This window comes from Vigna umbellata, chromosome 1 (genome assembly GCF_029865625.1).
Source record: "Vigna umbellata cultivar VRB3 chromosome 1, Vumbellata_1.0, whole genome shotgun sequence".
In the NCBI taxonomy this organism is placed as follows: Eukaryota; Viridiplantae; Streptophyta; class Magnoliopsida; order Fabales; family Fabaceae; genus Vigna; species Vigna umbellata.
Window position 1 is genome coordinate 51,218,521 of NC_142165.1, and position 27,544 is coordinate 51,246,064.

The window sequence follows — 27,544 nt, forward strand, 5'->3', positions numbered from 1 at the left end:
CCTCCATCATACTATATTTTTCTATTACAAATCTCTCTTTTGTTTTGGTTTTTTCTTCCCTATAGAGGGTGTGATTCTTCATTACCGGCCTTTATCCCACAACTAGAGCAATTTTCATATCTCTAATCAAGTTCTTTAGATCCTGTTGTGGCAATCGATTGTGAATGTTAGATTGTAGCCCTACAAAGAAATATCCTTGCAATTGATCTTTTGGTGTTTTATTTGCTTGTGACACCAATATCTTGAATTCTTGGATGCCAAACTCTCAAGTAAAACTCTCCATGCATTTCCACCCACCGTTGGCGCCAAGAAATCAAATCCATCCTCCTCAAGAATGCGAATAACTTTATGTATATAAAGAATATCCATGTCCCATAAACCATCATGTTGCATTATTACTATGCGGCACATCAATAGCAGAACAAAATTCAGCCCTATTGTTGTTTCGCATTTCAAATTCTTGAATGTAATCTTCTACCCTTTCTTGTTGTTTAATTGTTGCCCATTTTCCAATAATGGCGCTCCATTTTCTACCCCCACACTCTCCAAAAATGGTGCTGCATTCTCTGCCCTGCAACTCCTACAGAGGGCTTTAGAAAGATCTTCGCAAGAAAGATTCTTGGATTTTTGTTGCCAAGTCTTGAACCCTTGGACTGCATTTTCTCCCATGTTATTGATTGTTGGGTGTACCTTTGTTGATCTTTAGATGTTCTGAACTTCAAAAACATTTGTTGCCCTTGTTGTTTGACCTTGGTTGCCATTCCCTTCAAATGTGAACAACTCCACTCCTTCAACCCACAGGAAAAGTGGTTCTTCCTCACCCTTCCTAGTTCCATTATTGTCAATGGTATCCTCTTCTCTTTCCTCCTCCCAATTGATTGAATTTTCTCCTCCATCTAAGGGTTTCTTTGCTTTCTTGATGTCTTGCAGACTTTTTTTCTCAACATCCATACCCATCTTTACCTCTTTCTTTCCTTTCATGATGTCTTGCAAAAAATTCCTCACTCCTTCCCTTTCTTGCTCAGTAAACATATTTCTCACTTTCTTTTGAGCCCCTTTTGTGATTCTTGAATTTCCGCATCATTTCTTTTATTTCTTGAATATCTTTTCTTATCTCTTGAATATTTCCTCTCCATTTTGCCATCACCTTATCGTGTTTGCTGGCCCTCCACTCCAAAGTATTGACTTTTCCTTCCATGCTTCCACTAGTTCTTGATCCGAGAGGTTGGACCAATTTGATAGGAATCCACAATTGAAAAGAGAAAGAAGAGTAATATTCTTTATTATATAGACTGAAAGGAACACAAAATAGAAGAGCACTCTCTCCTCCAAGGGTTTCTCCTTCACAAAGAGTTAAAGCTCAATCTACAAGATTATCCCCAAAAGTCCTCTGCATTCCAGGACCTCCTAACTATATAAAGGAAACTTCAGTCATCCTAACAACTTAACTAACAACTACTTCTTAATTTGCTTCCTCCTATCCTACACATTATATCCTATCAAAAGCTACATTTGATTAGAATTTTGTCAAGGTCCAGATCACCATGAAGAAAGGCATTTTTAATGTCCAACTAGTAAAGTGGCCAATGACGAATGGCAGCCATAGCAAGTAAAATACGAACTGTATTGGTTTTAGCCACAGGAGAAAAGGTATCACAATAATCAATGCCATAAACTTGAGTATATCCCTTAGCTACTAGACGAGCTTTTAGACGATCAATTTCACCAGTAGGACCAACCTTAATAGCATAAACCCATCGGCAGCCAACAGGCTTCTTACCAGGAGGAAGAGGAACAAGGTCCCAAGTTTCATTGTGGTCAAGTGCCTGCATTTCATCAACCATGGCTTGACGCCATCCAGGATGATCAAGTGCCTCATAAATATTATTAGGAGTCTTAAGGGAGGATAAGGAGGAAACAAAAGAGAAATAGGTAGAAGACAAACGATGATAACTCAAAAAATTATAAATAGGATATGGATTACGAGTAGAACGAATACCTTTCCGAAGGGCAATGGGCGAATTATCATCTGAGTCATTAGAAGACGAGGAGGATGAAGGATCCATGGTCTGGTGAGCTGATGGAGGAGGAGATGAGTCTAGAGGATCTTCATTGTTCCGAGCTTGAGATTGTCTTCTACGCTGATATGTGAGAAGAGGTGGAGGAACAATGTCATTCACATTTTGAGTTTGAGGTATAGAAGCAGGAATAACCAAGGGATCACACGATGGTAGAGGAAACATTTGTTGAATAGATGAACGATCCTCCACAGAGGATGAGAAAAACGATGTATCCTCAAAGAATGTGACATCAACAGACATATAATATCTCTTGGTGGAGGGAGAATAACATTTATACCCTTTCTGAAGACGAGAATATCCCAAGAAGACACACTTAATAGCCTTTGCGGATAGCTTATCAAGACCTGGAGAAACATTATGGACAAAACATGTACACCCAAATACACGTGGGGAGATATGATATAGAGTGTCATTTGGAAAAATGACAGAATGAGGAATTTTATTCTCAAGAGAGGAAGAAGGCATCCTATTGATTAGAAAACAGGCAGTAAGGACTGCATCGCCCCAGTGATGTACAGGAATATTAGTATTCAACATCAAGGAGCGTGCAGTTTCAATGAGATGTCTATTCTTCCTCTCTGCAATACCATTTTGTTGTGGAGTGTGAGGACATGTTGACTGATGTAAAATTCCTTGGGAAGATAAGAATGAAGAAAACGTTGAAGAAAAATATTCCTTAGCATTATCACTAAGAAGGATTTTAATTGTCTTCCCAAATTGGTTCTTAATTTCATTAATAAAGGACACAAATATGGACAAAAGTTCAGATCTCTCTTTCATTAAATAAACCCAAGTACATCGAGAGAATTCATCAATGAAGGTTACAAAATAGTTAAAACCAAAAGAAGTAACATGACTTGGTCGCCAAATATCAGAGTGAATAGTTGAGAAAGGAGAATTACATAGTGTCTCAGACTTTTTAGGATGAGAAGATCTAACATGTTTTCCTAATTGACAAGACTCACAATCCAAGACTTCAATGTTCTTGAGACTTGGAACTCATCTTCAATTTGGATAAACTTGGATGGCCCAACCGATCATGCAAAAGTTTTGGGGATGAAGTGGTAAAACAGGAAACTGATGAGCTATGTTTCAAAAAATAAAGTCCTCGAGACTCATGTCCTTCTCCAATCAAGCGACCCGTACCATGTTCCTGTATAACAAAGGAATTAGCAGTAAAGGTTACAGAACAATTTAAGGAACGAGTCAATTGGCTCAAGGAGATTAAATTGTAAGGACAATGAGGAATATACAAAACAAAATTTAAATTTAGCGAAGGGGATAAGGAAACTCTGCCAATTCCCTGAGATGCAACTTTGGATCCATTGGCAATAGTAATGAAATGAGGGATTTTCTGAGAGGACATGGAAGAAAATGAAGAAATAGTACCAGAGATATGGTCTGAGGCACCTGAGGCAAGGATCCATGGATTGTGGCCTTCCACAGATTGAGATACACAGGCAGTTGGCACATTGGACATGGAAGATGATTGGTCAGGATTAGAAGATTTTCCAGACTTATACTTCAAAAATTCTTGGTATTCTTCATTTGAAATTTTGGGTCCGAGATCATCAGATTTCGAAACATGAGCGACTTTGTCTGGATATCCATGTAAGGCATAACATTTCTCTCGAGTATGGCCTATCCTCTTACAATATGTGCACTGAGGAGGCATACCACGACCACCACGTCCTCCTCGGTTGCCTCTGCCTCCTCCTCTTCCTTGTGGTGCTACCATAGCTGATGTTTCAATACCACTAATTGAACTTTCGTCTGTAACTAATGAAAAGGTACCCGAAGAAGTCGAGTAACTAAGCTGTCCATTGATGGAACTTGATCACCAACTAACATTTGATCACGAACATGACCAAAATCTGAATGTAGACCTCTTAAAATTAAGACCATGTAAAACTTATCAAGCTTCTTGTTTAGGCCTTCTAAAGAATCAACCACAAAGAAATTCTTCAATTCTTCTACAGCAGCACGGGCCGTTCCTATGTAAGTAACCATATCATGATTGTTTTGTTTGAGGGAAGTCACTCTTTGAGTTGCATCAAAGAGGCGTTGCACATCGTTAGCAAAGATATCCTGAGCTTTTCTCCAAAAAGAGGAGCACGTTTTGTAAAGTCTCAAAATTTCTAAGACTTCTTGTTCAACAGATTGCCATAGGACAGCACATAGTTGAAAATCAAGCTTCTCCCATTGAGATTTCTCTTCTTCAGGAACGATGGAAACATCTTGTTCAAGATGATCATGGTATCCTTGACCAAGAAACCATAACTCCACGGAAGAAGACCAAGATAGATAGTTTTTCCAATTGAGTTTTGCAGAAGTAATGGTTGGAGTAGCAGAGAGAGACGGTGTTCCAAGACCAGCCATTATAAAGCCAAACAAGAAAAGAGGGGAAAAAGGATTGTGGGAAGAAACCCTAAACGGAGCAACCCTCAACGGAACAGCAAATCAGAGACCACAATACACTCAAGAGACGGAGGCGAAACGACCGGCAGTGGCGCGGTGAAGATCCGACACGGGAGAGGCGGCGCGTGAAGCCCACGTGCCCGAGAGAGGTCGGAAAGAAACGACGCGTGACGGTGCGTCGAGAGAGGGATGAGGCGGCGACCACCAGGGATGGGTCGCGCTCGTTGAGGCGCACCGAACCCTTAACTTCGCCGGAGAAAAGGCTGCGACGACGGCGGCGGAAGCGACGGTGCTAACTGCAAACCCTAACCTGCTCTGGATACCATGTTAAAGTTTAGGAGAGAAAATCTAATGATGAAAATATTATTACATTGTGTCTAGTTTCTATTACACATGGATGTCCTATATAAGGAACAATGGACCAACACCTAAAAGCCCAAACCTAAAAGTCCAATTATACAATACAACATATTTCAACAGACTGCATTACTTTTTCAAAGTTAATGCAAATGATCTCTTAATGGTGTTGCTAAACGTAGCAGTGCATTGTTTTTTATTGTTTGGGGTCTCCCATTCAGTGACCACTTTACCTTTTTATTGGATTACTTAGCAATGTCGATGAGAACAGATCAGATTTGTTGTTGGGGGTTTAAGGCCTAACTCATACCTGGCTAGGCCTAGTTACTAATTAAGTTAGGCCAAGGTTATTTTAAATCCCTATTTAGTTAAACATGCTAGGAATTATAGGCTGGTCTTTTTAAATAAATAGATATAATATATTTGTTTGTGTTTAATGAATTTATGCTTAATGACATGTGCATAATTTTAGACTCATTGGTCTATTTAGAACTAGGTATGTAGGCTTATTTAAAAGGTTTTCAAATAGACCTGGATATGTTCTTTTAAAAAAGGCTGCATCAATAAATTGGTCAGTGTAGTTTAACCCTATGAGAAATAGAGAAGATTGGGAGAAAATATCCCTTATGTGTTTAGCATACACATAGGGTAGTTTATTTATATTGTAAGATATGGGCCAATGCCCTTAACACAGAATAGACTAAGCCCAAATAACAGAAACACACATCTTAACATCTAACACTCCCCCTCAAGCTGGAGCATATAAATCATATGTTCCAAGCTTGTTACAAAGATAATCAATTCTAGGTCCTCGTAAGGACTTAGTGAATATGTCTGCCAACTGGTTGCTTGAGTTAACAAACTCAGTCTTGATATCTCCGGATATGATTTTTTCTCGAATGAAATGACAATCAACTTCAATGTGTTTGGTTCTCTTATGGAAGACAGGGTTAGAGCTAATATGAAGAGCAGCTTGATTATCACATATAAGTATCATGTGAGTGACATCTCCAAATTTCAATTCACTAAGCAATTGTTTAAGCCACACAAGCTCGCAAGTAGCTGATGCCATAGCTCTATATTCTGCTTTTGCACTGGACCTTGCCACAACACTTTGCTTCTTACTTTTCCAGGATATCAAGTTGCTACCAATAGAGACACAATATCCAGAAGTAGACCTCCTATCAGAAGGGGAACCAGCCCAATCAGCATCTGAATAACAAACGATTTTTGTATCGTTGTTAGGGCCATATAGCAAACCTTTTCCAGGTCATCTTTTAATATAATCCAGATGACTCCCCTGAGCAACAAAGCCAGGCGGTTGATCCATATAAATTTCTTCATGCAAATCACCATTGAGGAAAGCATTTTTGACATCAAGTTGGTAAAGAGGCCATTGTCGAAGAGCGGCCATGGCAATGAATAGGCGAATAGAGGTCATTTTTGCCACTGGAGAAAAAGTATCACCATAATCCAAACCAAAAATCTGTGTAGCCTTTGGCAACCAGTAGAGCTTTCAGATGATCAATTGTGCCATCAGGACCAACCTTGATAGCATACACCCACCTGCAACCAACAACAGACTTTCCAGATGGTAATTGGACAAGCTCCCAAGTTCCACTTTCCTGTAAAGCACTTAATTCATCCATCATAGCTTGACGCCAACCAGGATGAGTTAAGGCATCACCCACAGATTTGGGAATTGACACATAAGAAATGGATAAGAGACAAGTATAAAAAGATGGAGATAATCTGTGGTAATTAAGAACAGTATAATGGGGGGAAGGGTTACGGGTAGAGCGTATACCTTTACGGAGGGCAATAGGCAAGTCAGACTCAGTTGCTGGAGCCGGAGGAGACACATGAGGTGGCACCGGAAGTGAGTCACGAGGGAGACAAGTACGGCGACTATAAACCTGAAGGGGTGGAGGTGAAGGATGATCCTGTGGTGAAGGAGAAGACAAAATGGGTGGAGCATCACCAAGAGGATCACAGATAAGAGGAATATCAACAGTAACAGGGAGAGGTACAGAACTAGAAGATAGATGTGAAAAGTAAAAGAAGACTCATCAAAAGTGACATTAGCAGAGATAAAATGACGATTGAGGGAAGGGGAAAAACACTTATAGCCCTTTTGTGACCGTGGAAATCCTAAGAAGACACATTTGTGAGACCTAGGAGATAACTTATCAAGACTAAGACTAAAATCATGAACAAAACATGTAGACTCAAAAACTCGAAGAGGTAATGGATGCAGAGGGTCTTGAGGAAATAAGATAGAATGAGGGATTTTGTTATCTAGGATGAAAGATGGCATGCGGTTGATAAGATAACATGCTGTGAGAACTGCATCACCCCAAAAACGTGAGGGTACTTGACCATGAATCAGAAGTGTACGAGTTGTTTCAATAAGGTGTCTATTCTTGCGCTCAGCCACCCCATTTTGTTGCGGGGTATAAGCACATGAGGTTTGGTGAAGAATGCCATGAGAAGCCATAAACTGTTTAAATGGTTGAGAAAGGTATTCACGACCATTATCACTACGTAAATTTCGAATAGAAACCCCAAACTGTGTTTTTATTTCATTGAAAAAAGATTAGAAAATAGAAAACAACTCAGAACGATTCTTCATTAAAAACAACCAAGTACATCTGGAATAGTCATCATTAAAGGTAACAAAATACTGAAAACCTAAAATGGACTTAACACGACTAGGTCCCCAAATGTCAGAATGAACCAATGAAAAGGGGGACGACGCCCGTTGTGAGACACTACGAGGAAAGGAACTACGAGTATGCTTCCCTAACTGACAAGACTCACACGACAAACTTGATAATGTGGACAACCTCGGGACAAGTTGTTGTAGTTTGGCAAGACTAGGATGACCGAACTGAGCATGAAGAAGGGATGGTGACTCCATGACTACGCCAACATGTGGAGAAGGGCGGAGATGATAAAGGCCATGAGACTCACATCCTGTGCCAATCATGTGTTTCGAACTCCGGTCCTGCAACCAAACAGAATCTTTAGTAAATGAAATAACACAATTAAGAGTACGAGTTAAACGACTAATGGACAATAAGTTGAAGGGAGACCCAGGGACATAAAGTACATGATCAATGGATATGGATGGAAAAATATTAACAGTACCAATACCATGAGATGAGACTCTAGACCCATCAGCTATTGTTACCGAGGGTAAATTATCCGGACATGACAAGGAAGAAAACAAGGACTTGTTACCAGTGATATGATCGGTGGCGCTTGAGTCAAGGACCCAAGGTCCGAGGGAGTGAGTTAGACCAACAAAAGGTGTACCTGTACGTGCAACAGATGCAGATGTAGTGGAACCAGAGTGCTGATGATCCTCATACCATCTGAGAAATTCGTTAAAGATTGCAGGTTTGTCTACGGTATTAGATGAAGTAGGATGGTCTGCAGAGGGTGATCGGGGAGGTGGATCAGAATTTCCAATTGCTACAGGTCGAGGAGGACGTCCATGGAGAGCATAATATCTATCAATCTTGTGGCCTAACTTGCCACAATGGTCACATTTTGGACGTCCTTTACTTGGCTTGCGAGACCGACTTCGATCATCACGTTGAGCAGCCATAACAGAGGAATCATCAGTATGAGGGGATGTCTCAGTGACGGGTTTGCTCGGTATACGCAAAAGAGCAGTGGAAGTAATGTTGGGTATGACAGGAGAACCCAAAATCTGATCACGGACATGAGAAACATCATCAGAGTCCGTATAATGCCAACAACATGAAGAACTTTGATCGTTGTTCCAATTCTTCAGCAGGAGTGGAAGCAGGAGGTAATATATCATTAAAGTCATGAAGAAGGGCATGAATTTTACCCAAATATTTTGCCATGGGACCAGGATTGCACGGACCAATAACAGTTAATAGGTCCTGACAAACACCATAAAGACGCTGAATGTCATTTGTGTATAACAACTTCGCTTGTACCCATACTTCTGAACATGTTTCATAGGATCGAAACATTTGTTTCAGTGAGGAGTGAATGGTGGACTTTATAACAATGCATAACTGAGCATCAATTTTCATCCAGCGAGAAGTGTCATCTATGGGAGCAGTAGTCACATTTTGAGTAAGATGATCTAAGTACCCCTGACTCTTCAACCAAAGTTTGATATCACGCCCATGTTGCATAATTTGTGCCATCTAACTTGTCAATGGATAAGTGTACATTCACATAATTGGTATATATTGAGGGATCAGAAGATGAGCCACCAATAAAGGTGTTTGTAGACGAGGAAGACGCCATAGAGAGGGAGAAACCCTAAAAATTCAAAGTGCTCCGATTGACGCAACGACCACAGATCCAGAAAGAGGGCGAGGAGGCGATAACGGCGGTGCTGATCGGCGGCGGAAAGCTCTGGCAACTCGCCGGCATGCGTGGCGGCAGCGGCGACTCTTGCTGCGGCGCGTGGAGGCGCGTGGGTGGTCCGTTCGCCGCGATCTTCGTACCACGGTGGTCGCCCGACGGAGAAGATTCCGATGGTGTGGTCGCCGGTCGATTCTGGAACTCCGGCGACGGCGGCGGCGGCAGCGGCGGCGACTGCGACGACAGCAGCAGTGATGGGTGCCGGAGACCGTGGAGTTGACTGGAACTATTCCTGTGCTCTAGATACCATATGAGAAATAGAGAAGATTGGGAGAAAATATCCCTTGTGTGTTTAGCATACACATAGGGTAGTTTATTTATATTGTAAGATATGGGCCAATACCCTTAATACAGAATAGACTAAGCCCAAATAACAGAAACACACATCTTAACATCTAACAAACCCTATTAGTAAGATGGTTTATGCCTAACTCAATCCCACAAAATTGATTTGTAAGATGACGTTTGTCAACACTTATATATTGTAAATAGGTCTTCTGTCTAGTCAATGTAGGATTTTCAACGAACTCATTAACAAAAATAACCCAAACGGTTGTTTGTAGGTTTAACAAGGAAAGTAGGATTACATTAGTCCCTTTGAGAATTGATTATAGTAAATTGAATTGATAAATGTTTTGAAAGTTATACTCTGCTTTGCGCTTCCTTGATAGATGAAATGTGTTGCACAGTAGTTTATTTTAGTGTAAATGAACCGCATAATTGTGTGGATGAGTAATAAAGGGAATTTTCAAGGATTTTTCTTCTATTTGTTTGCAACTTTTGATGTCAACACCCTATTGGTGACTTTATGGCTTATTTGTAGCCCATGGGCTTGTAACCTGACAAAACAATCCCCTTCCAAAATCCTGTAGTTGATAGTAAAACTTCAAATGGCATGATGCTCTGAGAGTTATAGAGAACAGAAATGATATTGCTTGAAAGTTGTGTTTTGGAGGGAGAACAGTGTAATTGTGTAATTAAAGATCACGTGCTAAGCATCACTAAGCGAACAGTGTAATTTAAGTATCCCTGAAGAGAGGGAATATAATATACTCTTTAAGAAAAAATATTGGCTAGTTTTGGCTTCAAACAATTTAAATGAACTAGTAATAAGAATGTTCATCAGAATATTTGTACTTATTGTTTGTGCATCAATTTAAGTTGTTCACCTTCACTGTTTATATCAGGCAGGATATGCATGTTTATTGTTGTGAAACTTTTAATACATTTTTGTGTAAAATGGAATGAAGAGAGCATGCAAAGGATTCCTAATGATGGGTTCAATGCCGGGTGGATGAATTTATCCTCTCTGAAAGCAGAGGTGAAGTCCTAATACTTGGATTTGTAATTCCGTTGTAAGAATGTTTGAATCTCGCGTAAGAATGTTTGAATCTCACGGCACTGTTCTGTTTTTAGATTGGTTTGTGTATTTTTTTTGAGTGCATATGGAAATTTGTCTTAACCATTACAGCCCCAACGAAGCAAATTGTAGATGTTCCCAAAATACCAATCTTCACATTTTACTTTACTATGTGCAGGTATGTTTCTACAGAATTTGAAGAGTTTTTGGTCAGTACGAAATCTTTAGTTATTCGTGCTAGCAAAATGAAAGAAGACAGCCATGTGCTTTTATCTGGGAATATATCATCTCCTGGTTCTACAATTGGAGAAGACCGTGTTCCTGAACCAAATATTGAATTCAATCAACACTCAGATATGGCTTTGCTTGCGGATTCATGTTTTATTGTGCATTATGAATCTTCCAAAACTGATGTGGTTTGTCATAGGACTTTTATGTACTTAAGTAATACTGATATCCACTGCTATCCTCATATTACTGGGCTGCTCATTGGATTCTTTCATAGGTTGTCTTCCTATGGTAGCAGTTTTGAGAAATCCCTTGCCAGTAATACTGTTGACTTTGCAAAACTTTTCTCAGGTTTTGGCTTACAGAAGTTTGGCTTCTCAAATTATTTTGATTTTGGTTCTACTGATTCTTCTTGCATTCCAATGGATTCCTTTCCTTTTGTAACAATTCACAATTCTGGTTCTCTTGGTAATCTAGAGAGCACGCTTATACATCCCATTGGTGACTGGAAAAATTATTTTATCGGGAGGGACAGAAAAATAAAAAACTCCAACATAAACATGGGGATAGGGTCCGAATTTTTCCAAGTCTCTCCCTCTAAATCCAAATCTGATTTTGTATATTCTGATGAATCAGGGATTGTGAACGACTTTGATATTTTCCATACTGAATTACACCTATGTGGAATAAGAGCACATTTTCATGACTCATCATGCATTATTGGGACAATCACGGTGCCTACATCTAAGTCTTCTCTATTATTTTGTGAAGAGAGCATGGATATATCCTCTTCTTCTGAAGGATTGATTCTTACATCATCTTGGGGCCCACAAAATTTTCAAGATTATCTTTGGGGTCCCTCTTCACCAAATTTGTCTCCTATTTTAAATATACGGATCAGGAGAGGACAGAATATTTCTTCAACTTCTGATTTGGAAATAACCATTGGCATTCAGCATGTCTACTGCATGTTACCTTCCGAATATCTCTCCATTATTATTGGTTACTTCTCATTATCCGATTGGAATGGTCCTTCTTGTAATCAGTGTTCCTCTGGAGCGCACAAGGATATAGATGATGGAAGTGAAATCAAAATTATGTATAAGCTTGAAATCTTGGACTCTAATATAATTTTTCCAGTGGAAAGTAATGACCATCAGTTTATAAAGATTGAAATGCCACAGCTTTATTGTAGTTTCATTGAGAATTCTGGTGTTGATGATGTATTAAGGAACATCCCTCCTGAATGTTCAGTTCCTATTGATAAGCTTGCTAAAAGAAATGATTGTTTAAATGTGTTTGGGCGAGACTTGTTTGTATCATTCCTTCTTTACAAGAATGATTTTCTCGGATCAGCAACAATTGAACGGAATACAGAATTTCTAACTAGTCCTTTAATTGCACCCATAAATGCAGATGTTTGGGTTAGAATTCCATTGGAAAACAAATCTGATTGCGAAGGCACTTCCTCAATATGTTTCATGACAAGCATTGGCAGTTGTCATATTGTTGCAGAAGGTATTTTTTTCTACTTATTTTTGTCATCCCTCCATCCCTTCCTTTTTTGATTCATGTGCTTCACTACCATATTTTTTAGATCTTGAAATTGTAATAAAGAAGTTTTCTTTCCATAACAGATAGCCACTTTTTTGATGGATGTATGGCCATATGGTATGTTGTTGAGGAGTTTTCCTCAATTGATGATCAATCCAAATATTTTAAATCAGATGTTCTGCAATTCCTTCATTCAAAGAGAAGCATGGTGGCCACACAAAATATTTCTCCAATCCCGATGGCTTCGACTATATCAACAGAAGTTAAATGTTGCACACAATCTTTATTTATAAGCTTCTATCACAGAAAAGAAGATTTTGTGGAGTTAATGGCCAAGTGTGATTTGGGGTTCGTTTGTTCTGCGTGCATATTGAATGATTCATTGGCATGTTTAGATTTGCTTTTCTCCACCTCTGTGTTTTACTCTGCACATGGTTCTGTTTTAGGAAAATGCAACCCAACCTCCTTTTCCCTGTCAGTACTTGGTATCTCTTTTTCTCAATCTATTGATGGGAAAAATGAACTTGGCCTTTGTCTTTCATCTGTTGATATTTGGCTTCATTTGTCTGAGTGGACTGAGGTTGTTAAATTCCTTAATAATTTTCATGCAAATTTGGAAAAAACTCCAGGGCAAGCAATAACAAACAGTTTGCCTATGAATGCTTCTGAAAGCACCTCTGTACCTTTTACTTCAGAAGAGATTAAGAATGATGTCCTAATAATTAATTCAGAAAATGTGTGTATTACATTTCACATCCCTGTTTTGGTTGGCGAAGAAGTTTGTGTGGAATTACAGCATGCTGAAGGTCTCAATGTGAAACCTTCGAGTGTATCTTCTGATATAGTTGAAGCAAAGGATGTGAAACTTGTTAGTGTTTCTTTCAACATGAATGGTTTTGAATTAGTCATAAGAAGTGTAGATATCCAACTGAAGTCTAAAGTGGATAAAATAAGTAGTGTATTAATTATAGTTGAGGACGGAAAGCATATGTCTTGGCCACTTCTAGATGTAATTCAGGTTGATGTGGTTGCTGTACTCTGTAAGAATCATCCTAATGGCATTAAGCTCAATGTGGAGATCATATGTGATATTGCCAATATATGGATTTCACATCCTGCAATTTATTCATGGGATGCTGTAAAATTTGATGTTCTGGAATCTGGATCTTCTCAAAATTCAACTAGCGCCATTACTTTCAAATTCTGCATGAGGAAGGTTTCTATTCTCATAACAGATGGAAGGGTATGCTGATATCAGCATATACTACTTTGCATTTCATTTTACTGACATTTGTTTCATCAATTACTAATTGTTTGATTCTCGTTTGGGTTTATCAGACTAAATTTTTAGTTTATACAATCAAACTCTTAGTTTTTTAACTTTTGCTGACTGGTACTGATTGAAATTGAACCGTGGATCCAAATACAGTTGATGTTGGGCCCAAAAGTCTCTTATTAAGTGTTTTGTGTTCCTTGTAGTGGAGCCATAATGGGCCTGAGCTTGAAGTTCTTGTCAGAAACATCTCGTTTCATATAGCTGCGAGTGGAAAGCAGATGGAATGTTCTGTCAATGGTGTCCTTCAAGTCAACTACAATAACATAGAAAAGGTGTATTTAATAAAAATTCTCTCTCAATACATACCATTGTATTGTTTTAATTATTTTGCATTAACAATTTGCTTGTTGTGCTATGCTAAATTTAAGGTGTCATGGGAGCCTTTTATCGAGCCTTGGCAGTTTCTGTTGACATTAGTCAAGGAACAAGAAATGAGTGTTCTGCCGAACAGGTCTGTTTCGACAAATATTGTTCTCAAATCTACAACTCAGCTGAACATTAATATCACAGAACCCTTAGTTGAGGTATATAATATTTTGTTGTCCGTTTTTAGGAGTTTTTCTAGAAACCTGTTATTTTAAGTCTTTCTAGATCATTTCTTTCCAGCCAGTTTATGGGCCACTATGGAAATAACTAGTTCAGGTTCTTTGTTTTTGGTGACTGATCATTTTGATAGGCTTACAATGTAATTATTTCTGTGACTGGAAAATTAATTTGAAGCATCAGTCCATACATTCTCCCAGTAGTATAATATGTAATACTGTCCACAAATATTAATATATTTTCTTGGCATATCAAATTTATAGTGAACATTTCAGTTCTGTTTGTTTGTGTTTTCTGTTCGTGTTTACTCCAGCTAATTTGTTTCCTTTGAATGGGTGAACAAATTTGACTTAAAAGGATGGTCCTTACATTCTATTTCTAGTATATTGATCATGACAAAAGGATGGTCCTTACATTCTTTGATTACTGTTTCGTCTGATTTTTCTTAATGTCTATTATTTGTCAATAAAAAATAAACTGAATTTAACCTTTGAGTACTTCTTTTTGCAGTGTTTTTCACGTGCTACAGAGATGTTCTTTGATGCTCCAGGTCTAATGGGATTGGATGATCATAAAGGCAACAAACTTTTGCATTCACCATGTGCAGAATATATGTCTGCTAGAAAATGTGGTGCTCCTTATGTTTTGCAAAACTTGACTTCTTTGCCTCTTTCTTACCATGTATATCGTGGGCTTGTCAATCCTGATGAACTTTGTGGTTCTAATGAGAGTCATGCAAAATATGTGCAACCAGGTTCTTCAATTCCGATATACATGGATGAAAATACAGAAAATAAACTTTCTCGTTTCAGGCCTTCTCATTCTTCTGATAGTTTAAGTGAGCAAAGGACAAATGGATTTGCCCATCATTATATTACTGTACAGCTTGAAGGAACTTCAAGGTCATCTGATCCAATTTCAATGGATTTAGTGGGACTAACATGCTTTGAGGTTAATTTCTCCAAGTCTTATAATGAAACTTCCGAGGATGGTAGTCTAAATACAGCCCCTACTTTTGTTGTTCCAGTTGTATTTGACGTTTCAGTGGTGCGCCACAGCAAACTAATACGAATATACTCTACTGTATGTACTAATTGATTAAAAGTTTTCTCTGACTCAATATTTTCTGTTTACAAAATCTCGTCCGTTTTACCATCTTTATTAATTAGCTTTTTGTTATACAGGTTGTTCTTCTAAATGCAACCTCAACACCTCTTGAACTGCGGTTTGATATTCCCTTTGGTGTATCACCAACGGTACACAATTTTCTCCCACTATTTAACAATTTCCACTGTTAGTGTATTGTTACTTTTATATGATTTTTTTTGTGATGTATTATTTCATTAATTCAGCTATTAGGTCCAATAGAACCTGGGCAACAGTTTCCACTTCCACTTCATTTGGCTGAAGCTGGCTGTGTAAGGTGGCGACCATTGGGCAACTCTTACTTGTGGAGTGAAGCTCATAATCTCTCCAATCTACTTTCAGTTAACAGCAAAGTTGGAAATTTTAAATCTTTCATGTGCTATCCATCTCATCCAAGTAGTCTACCATTTCGGTGTTGTCTATCTTTTAAGAATATTAGCTTGACTTCATCTGGATGGCTGAAAAATAAGGTCCCTGCAGATGATGTAAAGAAGCACTATATTCATCACTTGATCTTAAGTGCTCCACTAATAATTAACAATTACCTCCCTAAGGAAATTTTGTTGATCAGTGAGAGTGGTGGTGTAGACTATACTGTGAGAGTTTCAGAGGTTTGTGCTTGTTGTTTTTTATTTTATTTGTTCATTTAATTTGTTTTTGTCCGTGTGTAGCATCTTCATTACAGTGGTGCAAGTCTAAAGACTTCACATATTTTCTTTTTGTAGGTGGGAACTTTTGTATACCATATTGATCCCTCACATGACCTAGGACTGGAGATCTGCATTGATGGATTTAAATGTTCTAATTTTAAATTTCCTCGTTTAGAAACTTTCTGCACAATGGCAAAGTTCAGTGATACCAAGTTTTCATTTTCTGAAACCCTTAAATTGGAACCAAATAATTCTAATGGTAATTGATTTATCTGTAAATTTTTGTCTTGTGTTAGTGTTTTTAGTTCACCCCTAAAAGTATTGTCTTGTTCTTGTAGGTCCAGTATATGTTACTGTAGAGAAAGTGATGGATGCATATTCTGGTAGTAGGGAACTCATCTTTTTCGTTCCCTTTATTTTATATAACTGTATGGGTTTTCCCCTGTGTGTGATGGAACACACTGGTGAAATGAATGAAAGGGGATTTGTCATACCTTCTTATTGTGACATGGGTGAAAATGTAATGTTATCTTATAAAAAGGGTGGTCTTTCCTTGCTATCATCCAACCATGAATTACCTGTGGAACATAATCCAAGGAGTGATATGAAGAATCATATTATTTCTTGTAGAGAGGATGGTAGTACAAATTCTATTGGCAATTACCATAAGAATTTGGGGAGGCATCAGAGGAAAGTTGATTCTATATTTCGAAATCCTTCTTCAGGAAGATTGAAGAGTACTCTGAGCTCAAGTATCCAGTCCACTTGGAAGGATTCAGGTTCTGGTAATCATGAGCATGAAAAGGTTCAGCCCTGCATTTATTCTCCAAGCCCCGATTCATCTGTAAATGATGCTTTTGTTAAAGTCAGTAGATGTTTTCCTGAAGATATTAAGCAACGGATGCCATATTCATTGTGGTCAAATCCATTTTCTTTGCTGCCACCAAGTGGTTCAAGCACTATCCTTGTTCCTCAGTTGACTTTGAATTCTGCATTCATTCTAGCTATGACATCTAACTCGGTTGCTGAACAATATGCTGGGAGGACAAATGCAATCACTTTCCAGCCTAGGTACATATTGGTCTTCATAAATATAATTATTGATGAAATCTGGTAGTTGACCTACCATTGAAGGTGTAAGCTTTTGATGTGGTTGGTTCCTAGACATGCCAGTAAAGCCTCTCTGGTAGTCTGATCTTACCCTTGATCTTTTTGGACCAGTATAGAAAGTTTGTATTGACCAACATTATTCACCCTTTAATTCAAAAAGGATGTTTAAGCTGGGATGTGTGTTGTAGTTGAAAACCATTCTGTTCCCTTGTTGTGAATACCGTTAGGACAACAGCTTTCTGGACAATATACATAATTGTTTATATTAGTGTCTTTTCTTGTAATCGTTGTTATCTAAATGTGCAGATATGTAATCAGCAATGCATGTAGCAAGGAAATATCTTACAAGCAGAAAGGCACTGATGTTATGTTTTATTTAGGGATAGGAAAACATGATCATCTTCACTGGACAGATACAACCAGGTACTATCTTGGATAGTTTGTATTGTGCCTTTATTTTGGACAAAGTGTAGTTTGTTTCCACTAGCAGAGATGGTTGCTTTCAAGCTGTTATACAAATACCAAGCCAAATAGTGCTGGATCTAAGAGATGGTATTTAGAAAAGCCAAAGTGGCATACTGGCTAAAGATAATTTCATAATATAGTATATCAGTGTGGGCAATTGTCACCTTGTAAATTGGTTTTGTAGGATTGAATTAGGTTTAAATTACTTCATAGGAAGGTATCATAGCCTATCTTGGATTCATTAAAAGGATCATTCATCATGTTATTCAGCCTAATAGTTCGGGAAATGAGAGTGTATTGGGAAAAACTCAAATCGGGGAGTGCCAAAATACAGTATATAAGTGAGGCAAATTTTATAAGCCAGTTTTGTAGGTTTAGTTAGACCTGAACCATTTTAAAACAGGCATACTGTGTGCACTCTGTATGTTGTCTTTTCTTTATCTCATTCTTCAACCTGTTCAAACTATTTGTATTCTGACATATGACACAGGGAGCTGCTTGTTTCAATTTGTTATAATGAATCTGGATGGCAGTGGTCTGGAAGCTTTTTACCAGATCATCTGGGTGATACACAACTGAAAATGAGGAACTTTGTTTTTGGGACATCAAACATGATACGGGTTGAAGTGCAGAATGCTGACATATCCATGGGAGATGAAAAAATAATTGGAAATATCAAGGGAAACTCAGGAACCAATTTGATTCTTTTGTCAGATGATGACACTGGGTATATGCCATACAGAATTGATAATTTCTCAAAAGAGGTCTGTCTCTAGTTTTGAAGTTGCATTACTGCTCTCTAGTTCCCCCTTTTTTATATGCATGTTGAGTCTTGTCTAGATTTTCATCTGAATGCATCAATTTTAATACAAGGCTAGAGTGTTATATATATCGCACGGGCCATTTGGTTCTGTTAACAATCACTGCTTTAGGAATATTCATTTATGTTAGGGTTCTTGGTGACAAGAAACCCAGATTGTCCTCTGGATTGGACAAAACAGAATGAATACACACACAACTCATAAACGACGAAGTTTCTTTATTGCTGGTAACACAAACATGAAAACAACCAGGGAAGCAATCCTTCCTTCACAGGATGTAATGTTCCTGTTCACACTCTCTACAATACAAAACGTGTCTCCCACAAACACTTATTTCCCCTTATATATAAGGTACCAAAACTAACTAACAACTGTCTAACCAACATCCCCCACCCCTCCCCCCTCTAACCGTTATGCCTTGTTTTTATCCCCTTTTTTCCTTAGATAAACCCTTAAGATCCTATCATTACTTGCCCATCCTTGAACAACCTTGTGCTCAAGGTGAATGTTTGGGAATTAATCCTTCATGGTTGTCTCATCCTCCTAGGTAGCCGCCTCTGGTCCTCTTTCCCGCCACTCAATAAGAACCTGTGGCACTATTTCTCCTTGTATCTGCACTGTCGTTCTTTCCAGCACCCTGAGGGGACAACAAACTAACCCTCCCCCTTGTAGGTCCTTCGGCAATGCTTTGTCTACAACAAACTAACAACAAACTTCTAGGAGATGATGGTATTTGTTTGGGGCGAATTTTCTTAAGACATTTATGCTCTCGGTGTGATGCTAGTGTTGGGCTCACCCCTTTGGCCCAACCCCGACCTATGGTAGCAACGATGATGTGTTCATGTTTTGTTGTTTTGTGTGCACTAGAAACTGAACTCGCAAGATTGGGAGCTCTGAAATCAACATGAACTACACAGGGAAACAAAATAATTTTACCGATAACTATCACAACAATTACAAACTAAGGACTTGGGTCTTCTTAGGTATTTCTCCAATATTGAAGTTGCTCAATCATTAATGACATTGTCATTTCTTAGCGAAAGTATGCCTTAGACATCCTCATTGAATCTGGCATGCTTAATTACCACCCAAGTGTCACTCCCAAGAAACATTATTTTATTGTATTAATGATGCATAAATAAAGAATATTTTGTTCCTTCTAAACTATTATTTCAATAAATATAAAATGTTGTATTGTGATTATCGACTTAAGAATTTTATCATTCTATCAGTTCATTGATGTATGTTTAGTTGAAAAATTTATCCTTTCAATGAAATATACTTCTTGAAAAATGAAACAAATTATTGAGTTTGGAAATTATTTTTACTCATAAATACAAAGGTCACTATTGGATCATTATTACATATTCATTGTAATTTTTTTTATATTTACATTCAAATTCAAAAGTCATTCCAAATAATTTATAATTATTGTCAATGCCACTTTATATTTCATTAATGGACGAAACAGTATGAATTTACTGGCTGGAATTTGTACTTACTGAAGATATGCACTGAAAAAGATTCTTAATCTGTTGTCAATTGAAATCTTTTTGTTCTTTTGGTACTTTTTAGAGATTGCGAATATATCAGCAGAGGTGTGAAATGTTTGACACAGTCATTCACTCCTATACTTCTTACCTGTACACCTGGGATGAACCCTGCTATCCTCGTCGACTTATTGTGGAGGTAATTATTTTTTTCTTTTTGCACAATGGAAACATCAAATTACTTTACCTTAAAGGGATAACCAAAATTGAAGGTACCTGGAGAGCGAGTTTTGGGATCATATGACCTTGATGAAGTTAAAGAATATATGCCTGTCTGCCTACCTTCAACCTCTGAGGTAAACCATTTAAGATTTACTGAGTAAGTCATTTTTTCAAACCAACTGAGAAGTAAACTTCATGTTCTGTAGGCAATTCACAAAGCACTATACGTACACTCTTGCTATCCTAATTAAATAGGGAAATAAATTATTATTTGGAAATGTGGATCTCAGATGTCATGTTCAACTATTTTGTGGTGTATGTAAAGGATGTGATTGGATAGTAAATAGGGAAATACGTTCAACTGATAAATTGGGATGGTCTCCAAGATTTCCCTATAATGCTTTGAATGATTATAACATAAAAGGTTTACACGTGTTACTAAACACACAATTCACAAAATTAGAGAAACTTTTTATGAGATATCATTCAAATATTCTAACATCCTATTTTCTAGTTATGCTATTTGGTACAGCAGTAATTAGGGTATCACCTTCTATTCTCTTTGTGCTTGTCAGCTCTTAATATGTAATGCATTCATTCCTTGTGATTTACATAGTGTAAAGTTCTACATTTAGAATTTTTTATATTGTTAGATATTTTAATTTTGGTAATTATGCAATTCTATCATTTACATAATTATTTGTTGTAATTAGAGAAGATATCCTTAGAATCTTCCTAATTAGAGAAAATAGATATATAATCTTCTATTTTATTTTGTTTACCTAGTTTTTCTATTTTCCTGTTTAGGAGAATTAGATTATTACAAATAGAGGATATGAGAATGTATTTTTTCATGATTGAGAATAATAAAATCATTCCTATTTTCAACTTTATGGTAGCTAGGTGATTTGGATACCTGTAATTATAACACATTTTTTTAATTTCTATTAAATAAGTGCATTACCTATGCTAAAACACCAGATTTTTAGTCTTTTTCTCCTACTTTGTGGTATCTTTTATCAACAAAAAAAACAACAAACAATCGTTCGTAAGAAAATCCATTTTCAATAATTATAAGAGGTTTTGGCAGTTGATTTAACAAGCTGATCAGAGCTATTTTGTTGACATGAACGATTTCTTTAGTTGGTATGTAGATTTTACAGATACAAAATTCTTGAACTCAAGTGTAGGTTCTACAATATCGATTTTCTTACCTTAGCTTATGCAAATATTGATTTCAGAAGCCCGAGAGGACTTTCTATTTATCAGTACACGCAGAGGGAGCAACAAAGGTGACTAGAGTGTAGTTAGATTTGGTCTTATCTGACCTGAAAAAAATACATTTACTGACCTCATGGTTATATATACATATATTTTAGGTCCTTAGTGTTCTGGATTCAAATTACCATATCTTTAATGACACGAAGAAGTCAAGTGTTGGGCATGCTACAGGGAAAAGGTTGTATGATCACAATGTAGTAAGGGCTTCAGAATACATGGAGAAAATATCAATTTTTATTCCATATATTGGGATTTCATTGATTGATTCATACCCACAGGTAACCGAACTGACATTTATTTTCAGGATCTCTTCTATTCCACTATCTCTGTTAATCATACTTTTATTTCTGTAGGAATTGCTTTTTGCCTGTATTAAGGATGTTCAAATGAATCTACTGCAAAGTTTGGATAGGCAATGTCTTTCCTTGCTAATATCATCCTTACAAATTGACAACCAATTGCGCTTTACTCCATATCCAGTATTGTTATCCTTCGATGGTGGATATAGATCTGGCCAAGTTGATAATTTGAAATCTAGGGATGATGGTACAAGAACAAGAATCGAAAATTTAAGTCAAATGAGCAGCTCTTCTGTTCCTGTGTTATGCCTAGAAATATCAAAGTGGAGGAAGAAAGACATTTCATTTATTTCATATGAATACGTAAAATTGAGGTTCCTCTTTTCTAACTTTGTTGCATCTTTGCATTTTACTGTTGCTGCTTTTGATTTTTTGTTGATATACTTTGAAGTCAATTCTTATGTATTATGCTTAATTCTTGCAGGATTGAAGATTTCCGTCTTGAGATTGAACAAGAAGTCATATTGAGCTTGTTTGAATTTTTCACAAATGTCTGTTCAGTGCTGAAATATGGAATAATGCCATCTTCAGATCACTATGATGGGGCATCACTAGAGAATTCATCCTCATTTGTTCAAACTAGTGAGAAATTCAGATTAAGTGCTGATCAATGTCGTCCAACAATTGCTCCGATGTTCAGTGGAAAACATAAAAGGATTGCATCTTTGCCTTCCATTGTTCCAATTGGAGCCCCATGGCAGGAAATCTATCTGTTGGCCAGAACCCAGAAGAAAATTTATATTGAAATGCTTGAAGTAGCACCAATCAAGTTGACTTTAAGGTCACTAGCTCATTTTAGGTTTTTTTTCAACTGCAGTATTCAGTTTCTACGTGTACTATTTCTGAAACAATGATACAAATTATACAAATGCAGTTTTTCTAGTGCCCCATGGATGCTTCGAAATAGGATCCTGTCACCCAAGGAATTTCTCATCCATGTAAGTCGATATCCATTTTTCTTTTGGAAGAAATATTGCACTGGTAGAGTACCAATGAAAGTCGAGGTCTTTAGGAAAAGTCTAGGAATATATGACTAAAGTAATTCTTATTAGTTTTGGGCAATGCTTTCCCCTGGCCACTAAGAAATGTCTAGTTCTGCAAACATGTACCAAATATTTAGTCCTGGGCATGGGGGAGGATGTTGGACATATAAAGTGGTTTATTTTTTAACAGCTTATTTTTAATAATTACAGAGAGGTCTTATGGCTCTTGCTGATGTTGAGGGAGCACATATTTATTTGAAGGATTTGATCATTTCACATCATATGGCTAGTTTGGAATCCATTCAGGAGATTCTGATTAGGCATTACAACCGCCAACTACTTCATGAGACTTACAAGGTATAAAAATGATTTATATTTCAAAATCGTGTATCTTCATTATTCAGGTTAGAAATGCTAATTATGCATGAATTCCCGAAATTAATAAAATCTTGTCAATTATCTGTTGAGTTTTGTAGCTTGTTCGTTCTTTCTACTCATTTATATCGTGTATTGATAAATTTGAATGGGGATTGAAACTTTTTTGTTGAAATATTTTAGTCTGCTTCGATTGGAAGGATTAATATCCTTATAATTGAATTGTAAGATTACAAGGAAACATACGGAGCTAATCTTTGTTAAATTATTACTTACTACTATGGCTTAATGTATTGCATTAAACAATCCAGTTTCATATCTGTATAACACGATGTTCCACTGTTTGGTAAATTTTAAGTTGTTTGGTTCGGCTGGTGTCATTGGTAATCCCCTGGGCTTTGCACGGAGCATGGGCCTTGGCATTAGAGATTTCTTGTCTGTGCCTGCAAAGAGCATTGTGAGGGTAAATGTCTTATATGCTGCCCCTTTTTATTTACTTATGATATTATTGCATAACAAACTATTTTAGCACTATTGGATCAATTTACAGAGCCCCACTGGACTTATCATGGGCATGGCTCAAGGCACCACTAGTCTTTTAAGCAACACAGTGTATGCTATTAGTGATGCAGCTTCTCAATTCAGTAAAGCTGCACGCAAGGTGTTTCTTGGTTTGAATTAATCAATGTTTGACTTGTAAGATTTAGTGATTTACTTTCTTGTAATCACTGCTAGCCTATTTTGTCTAGGGTATTGTTGCAATTACGTACGATGACCAAGCAGTTTCAAGGATGGAAAAACACCAGACAACTGTAGCTTCTGACAGTAAAGGTGTAATTAATGAAGTTTTAGAGGTATGTCAATAATTTCATGTTTAATCCTTCGCAAAAATGTGTTGTCCATTATCTTATCTCTCCACCTAACCTCTCATACTTGTACTGAAGTTCTTCAAGATATACTCCACTACCTCCTGGAATTAACCTATTTAAGATCCACTCGCCTGAATCGAGTGTGTGTGTGTGAACCCTAAAAATATTAATAAAGGCAATATTAACTTATATTTTCAATTAAAATAAATGAAAAATTAAATACAATCCTATTCAATTAGAATAAATTAAAAAATTAAATTAATTTTTTATTATAATTTTCTGTTATAAAAATATAACAAACAAATTTGTATTTTGATTAAAATTACATATTAAATAAATATTTAAATATATTTATATTATTTAGATTACATGCTGAATAGAAATCAAAATTATGCATTAAAAATTAATGGTACAAATATATCTTATTATTTATTATATAATTATCTATTAAAAGTAATTAATATTTTAAATAAATAAAATTTATATCATTAAAAAAATAAATTATTAAAATATAATTAAATATTAAAGAAGTTAATAATTTTAATAAATTCGCAATATTATATTAAATTTTTATATTAAATTATTATATATATGTCCATTATAGTGTTAATGTTATCAATAGGTATATCCAAATATATTTAATTAGAATATTATTATAATTAAATTTAAAAATAATTATAATGTAACTATATCATATATATATATATATATATATATATATATATATATATATATATATATATATATATATATATGTATGTATATATATATAAGAAAGTATGATCTTTCGTGAAGGTAAATTTTTGTTTTCTGTCCATTTCTGAGTAAGGAAGATTTTCATTTTCATACCACTCAAAATAGTTATTAAATACCTATTACGAAGAGGAAAGAGAGAGAATTTTGCAGAAGAGATATATTAAGGATTTCCTATGAAAGAATGAACTGCAGCTATTATCTAACTAATCTAAAGAGTCCATTTAAAATAAAATGAAAGGCTAATATCAAGAGTAAGTGGATTCCTATTCTCTATCCATATATAGTATGAGCAAAATGTAAAAGCATATCTTGGATTTGGAGGGATTATGTTTCTGGATTTCTTAATAGAGGATTTTCAGAGATTGATTTGCTCTACATTGTCATAGGTTTGTTTCATAATGAATTTTTGCTGTGGTCCCCTTCTTTTTTTTCTGTTTTTGTTTTCTTCTATAATATTTTGCCGTGCTTCAAATGATTTATGGTGTCAACATAGTTGGGATGACAAACAACATAGTGATCAATATCTACCATCTTTAGTATATAAAGTGGGAAGAAACCAATTTGCAATTTCTCTAATATCGAACTTGAATAAAATTTGAAGAAAAAACTCAAATACACCTATTTCCCTTTAGAAAAGTCCAAAATTATAAACAAAAAATATGAGCATGATATCACTTTGCCAAAATTCAATTTGAAATGTTCATATTATAATTGAAATGGAGAAACAATAAAACTAAAGCCTTTTATCAGCTACTAGCAAGAGCCATTTTATTTTTAGTGTGGTGCTTATCCTAACCACCATCTCTTTGTAATTGAGTTTAGACTTAACTTAATCTTATAAACCAGTCTGTAAAGTGAGGTTTGTATTTACTTATAATTTGTAATTTAGTTATATCTCTAGTTTAACTTTTGTAATTTGGCTATATTTCTTGCTGACATGAAATTTTTGATACATTTTCTTATGTTGAGAACTGGATATTTCTAACATGAAACTAGATATGATTGTAGATAATTTGGTTACTGTTTCGATGACTCGATAAATGTAACAAACTTCTTTAGTGTAACTTATTATACCATCTAAAAACTCTGGGTTTGGAGGGTTGAGTAATCGTACAATACAAATTATATGTATTAACAATTTAACTTAATGTAAGAAAGTGTGACACTTGTTATACGTATCATCTTCTGCCTGTGCAATTTTGATATTCTGCATTTCCACTACTATATCTATTCCTGTTTTCCATGTACTCTTCTTGTTGTTATTGTTCTTAATGTTATTTATCTGAAATATTTTTTATAAGATTTTATTATTGATGTTTCTGCTCACCTATGTTGTTGATAGGGACTCACTGGTCTTCTCCAGTTTCCTGTAACAGGAGCTGAGAGGCATGGTCTTCCTGGTGTCCTCTCTGGTGAATCAATTTGAATGAGTTGTTTACAAGTTCCTTAAACATTTCAAGTAACATTAAGAATTGCCGGTAGCAATTGTTGCTTGAGATGGAATATTCTCTGTACTTGGCTACTGACCGTGTTTTCTTTTTCTTCTTTTTCTATTGAAGGAGTTGCATTAGGGATTACAGGACTTGTGGCTAAACCTGCAGCTAGTATACTTGAAGTAACGGGAAAAACTGCTCTCAGTATTAGAAACCGTAGTAAACCCAGTCAATTAAGACCTCAACATTATAGGGTTCGTCTTCGAAGGCCACTGTGCCATGAATATCCACTAAAACCTTATTCGTGGGAAGAAGCAGTTGGAACATCCGTCCTTGTGGAAGCTGATGATGGTTTGAAGTTTAAAGATGAGAAGTTAGTGCATTGCAAAGGCCTTAAAGAAGCTGGTAAATTTGTTGTCTTAACAGAAAGATTTGTACTGATTGTTTTCAGTGCAAGTTTGATAAACTTAGGCAAGCCTGAATTTTGTGGCGTCCCTGTTGATTTGGAGTGGATAATTGAATGGGAGATTGGATTGGAGAATATAATACATGTGGACAGTACTGAAGAGGTTGTACACATAGTTGGTAGCAGACCAGAGTCCTTATTGAGGCAAAATCAGCATTCTCCCAAGGGAGGTAGTGGTGGCAGAACAAGATCCGTACGTTGGAACCAATATGCCACTCATCTTCCATTTCCTCAGACAAACTTGGAACTGGCAACTAAGGAAGATGCAGCCAATTTGTTACAGATTTTATTGTCTGCTATCGAAAAAGAGAAAGGTAAAGCATGGGACTGTGGGCGTATTCTGCATCGTGCTAGAATGAAATAGGTTTAAGTTTAGTTATGTTTGTATTATGGAAATATAGTTTCTACCACTACAATGCAAATCTAGATTAGCATGCCTCTATAAATTGGAATCACCAAGCTTTCTGGCTTTGGGGAGGAAATAAGATCAGCACTTACATATTGCATTTCAAAGATGTATACATTTCTTTGCGGCTCTTTACGGTATTAGGTTCAGAGTACCTTACCTACCTACATGGATGTGAAGAGAGGTAAATTTTAATGTAGAAAATCAAAGCATTGAGCAGACAACTTAGTATGTTTTGTCCGAGTTATGCATTTGTATAGAAAATAATTGTGTATATTTTGTCCTTGCCATTTTTTTCGGCGATGTTAATATTACCAACGATTGCGTAAATATTATTGTTTTGATTTTTCTTGTGTAAGAAGATTTGTGCTTAGCTACTATTGACCGTTGTTGTGACGATTGTGATCACATGTTGGTAGTTA

At 36.4% G+C, this 27,544-nt stretch overlaps 1 protein-coding gene across 3 annotated transcripts in view; it reads left to right on the forward strand.

Moving 5' to 3' along the window:
* Window positions 1-27,502, forward strand: part of LOC124842130 (vacuolar protein sorting-associated protein, putative (DUF1162)) — a 58,003-nt gene extending 30,501 nt beyond the window's left edge. For all 3 annotated transcript variants that reach the window (XM_088103677.1, XM_088103679.1, XM_088103680.1), the window contains 24 exons: window positions 10,808-12,375; window positions 12,495-13,654; window positions 13,891-14,019; window positions 14,116-14,271; window positions 14,801-15,373; window positions 15,475-15,546; window positions 15,643-16,047; window positions 16,162-16,345; window positions 16,425-17,157; window positions 17,503-17,619; window positions 18,152-18,425; window positions 20,058-20,171; window positions 20,245-20,328; window positions 21,436-21,486; window positions 21,574-21,753; window positions 21,829-22,148; window positions 22,259-22,615; window positions 22,709-22,772; window positions 23,028-23,174; window positions 23,551-23,655; window positions 23,743-23,853; window positions 23,942-24,046; window positions 26,160-26,229; window positions 26,377-27,502. In XM_088103677.1, coding sequence (XP_087959803.1) covers window positions 10,808-12,375; window positions 12,495-13,654; window positions 13,891-14,019; window positions 14,116-14,271; window positions 14,801-15,373; window positions 15,475-15,546; window positions 15,643-16,047; window positions 16,162-16,345; window positions 16,425-17,157; window positions 17,503-17,619; window positions 18,152-18,425; window positions 20,058-20,171; window positions 20,245-20,328; window positions 21,436-21,486; window positions 21,574-21,753; window positions 21,829-22,148; window positions 22,259-22,615; window positions 22,709-22,772; window positions 23,028-23,174; window positions 23,551-23,655; window positions 23,743-23,853; window positions 23,942-24,046; window positions 26,160-26,229; window positions 26,377-27,080 — 7,783 coding nt within the window. In that variant the 3' untranslated portion in view covers window positions 27,081-27,502. The remainder of the gene's footprint in view (window positions 1-10,807; window positions 12,376-12,494; window positions 13,655-13,890; window positions 14,020-14,115; window positions 14,272-14,800; window positions 15,374-15,474; window positions 15,547-15,642; window positions 16,048-16,161; window positions 16,346-16,424; window positions 17,158-17,502; window positions 17,620-18,151; window positions 18,426-20,057; window positions 20,172-20,244; window positions 20,329-21,435; window positions 21,487-21,573; window positions 21,754-21,828; window positions 22,149-22,258; window positions 22,616-22,708; window positions 22,773-23,027; window positions 23,175-23,550; window positions 23,656-23,742; window positions 23,854-23,941; window positions 24,047-26,159; window positions 26,230-26,376) is intronic.
* The last annotated feature ends 42 nt before the right edge of the window (window positions 27,503-27,544 follow it).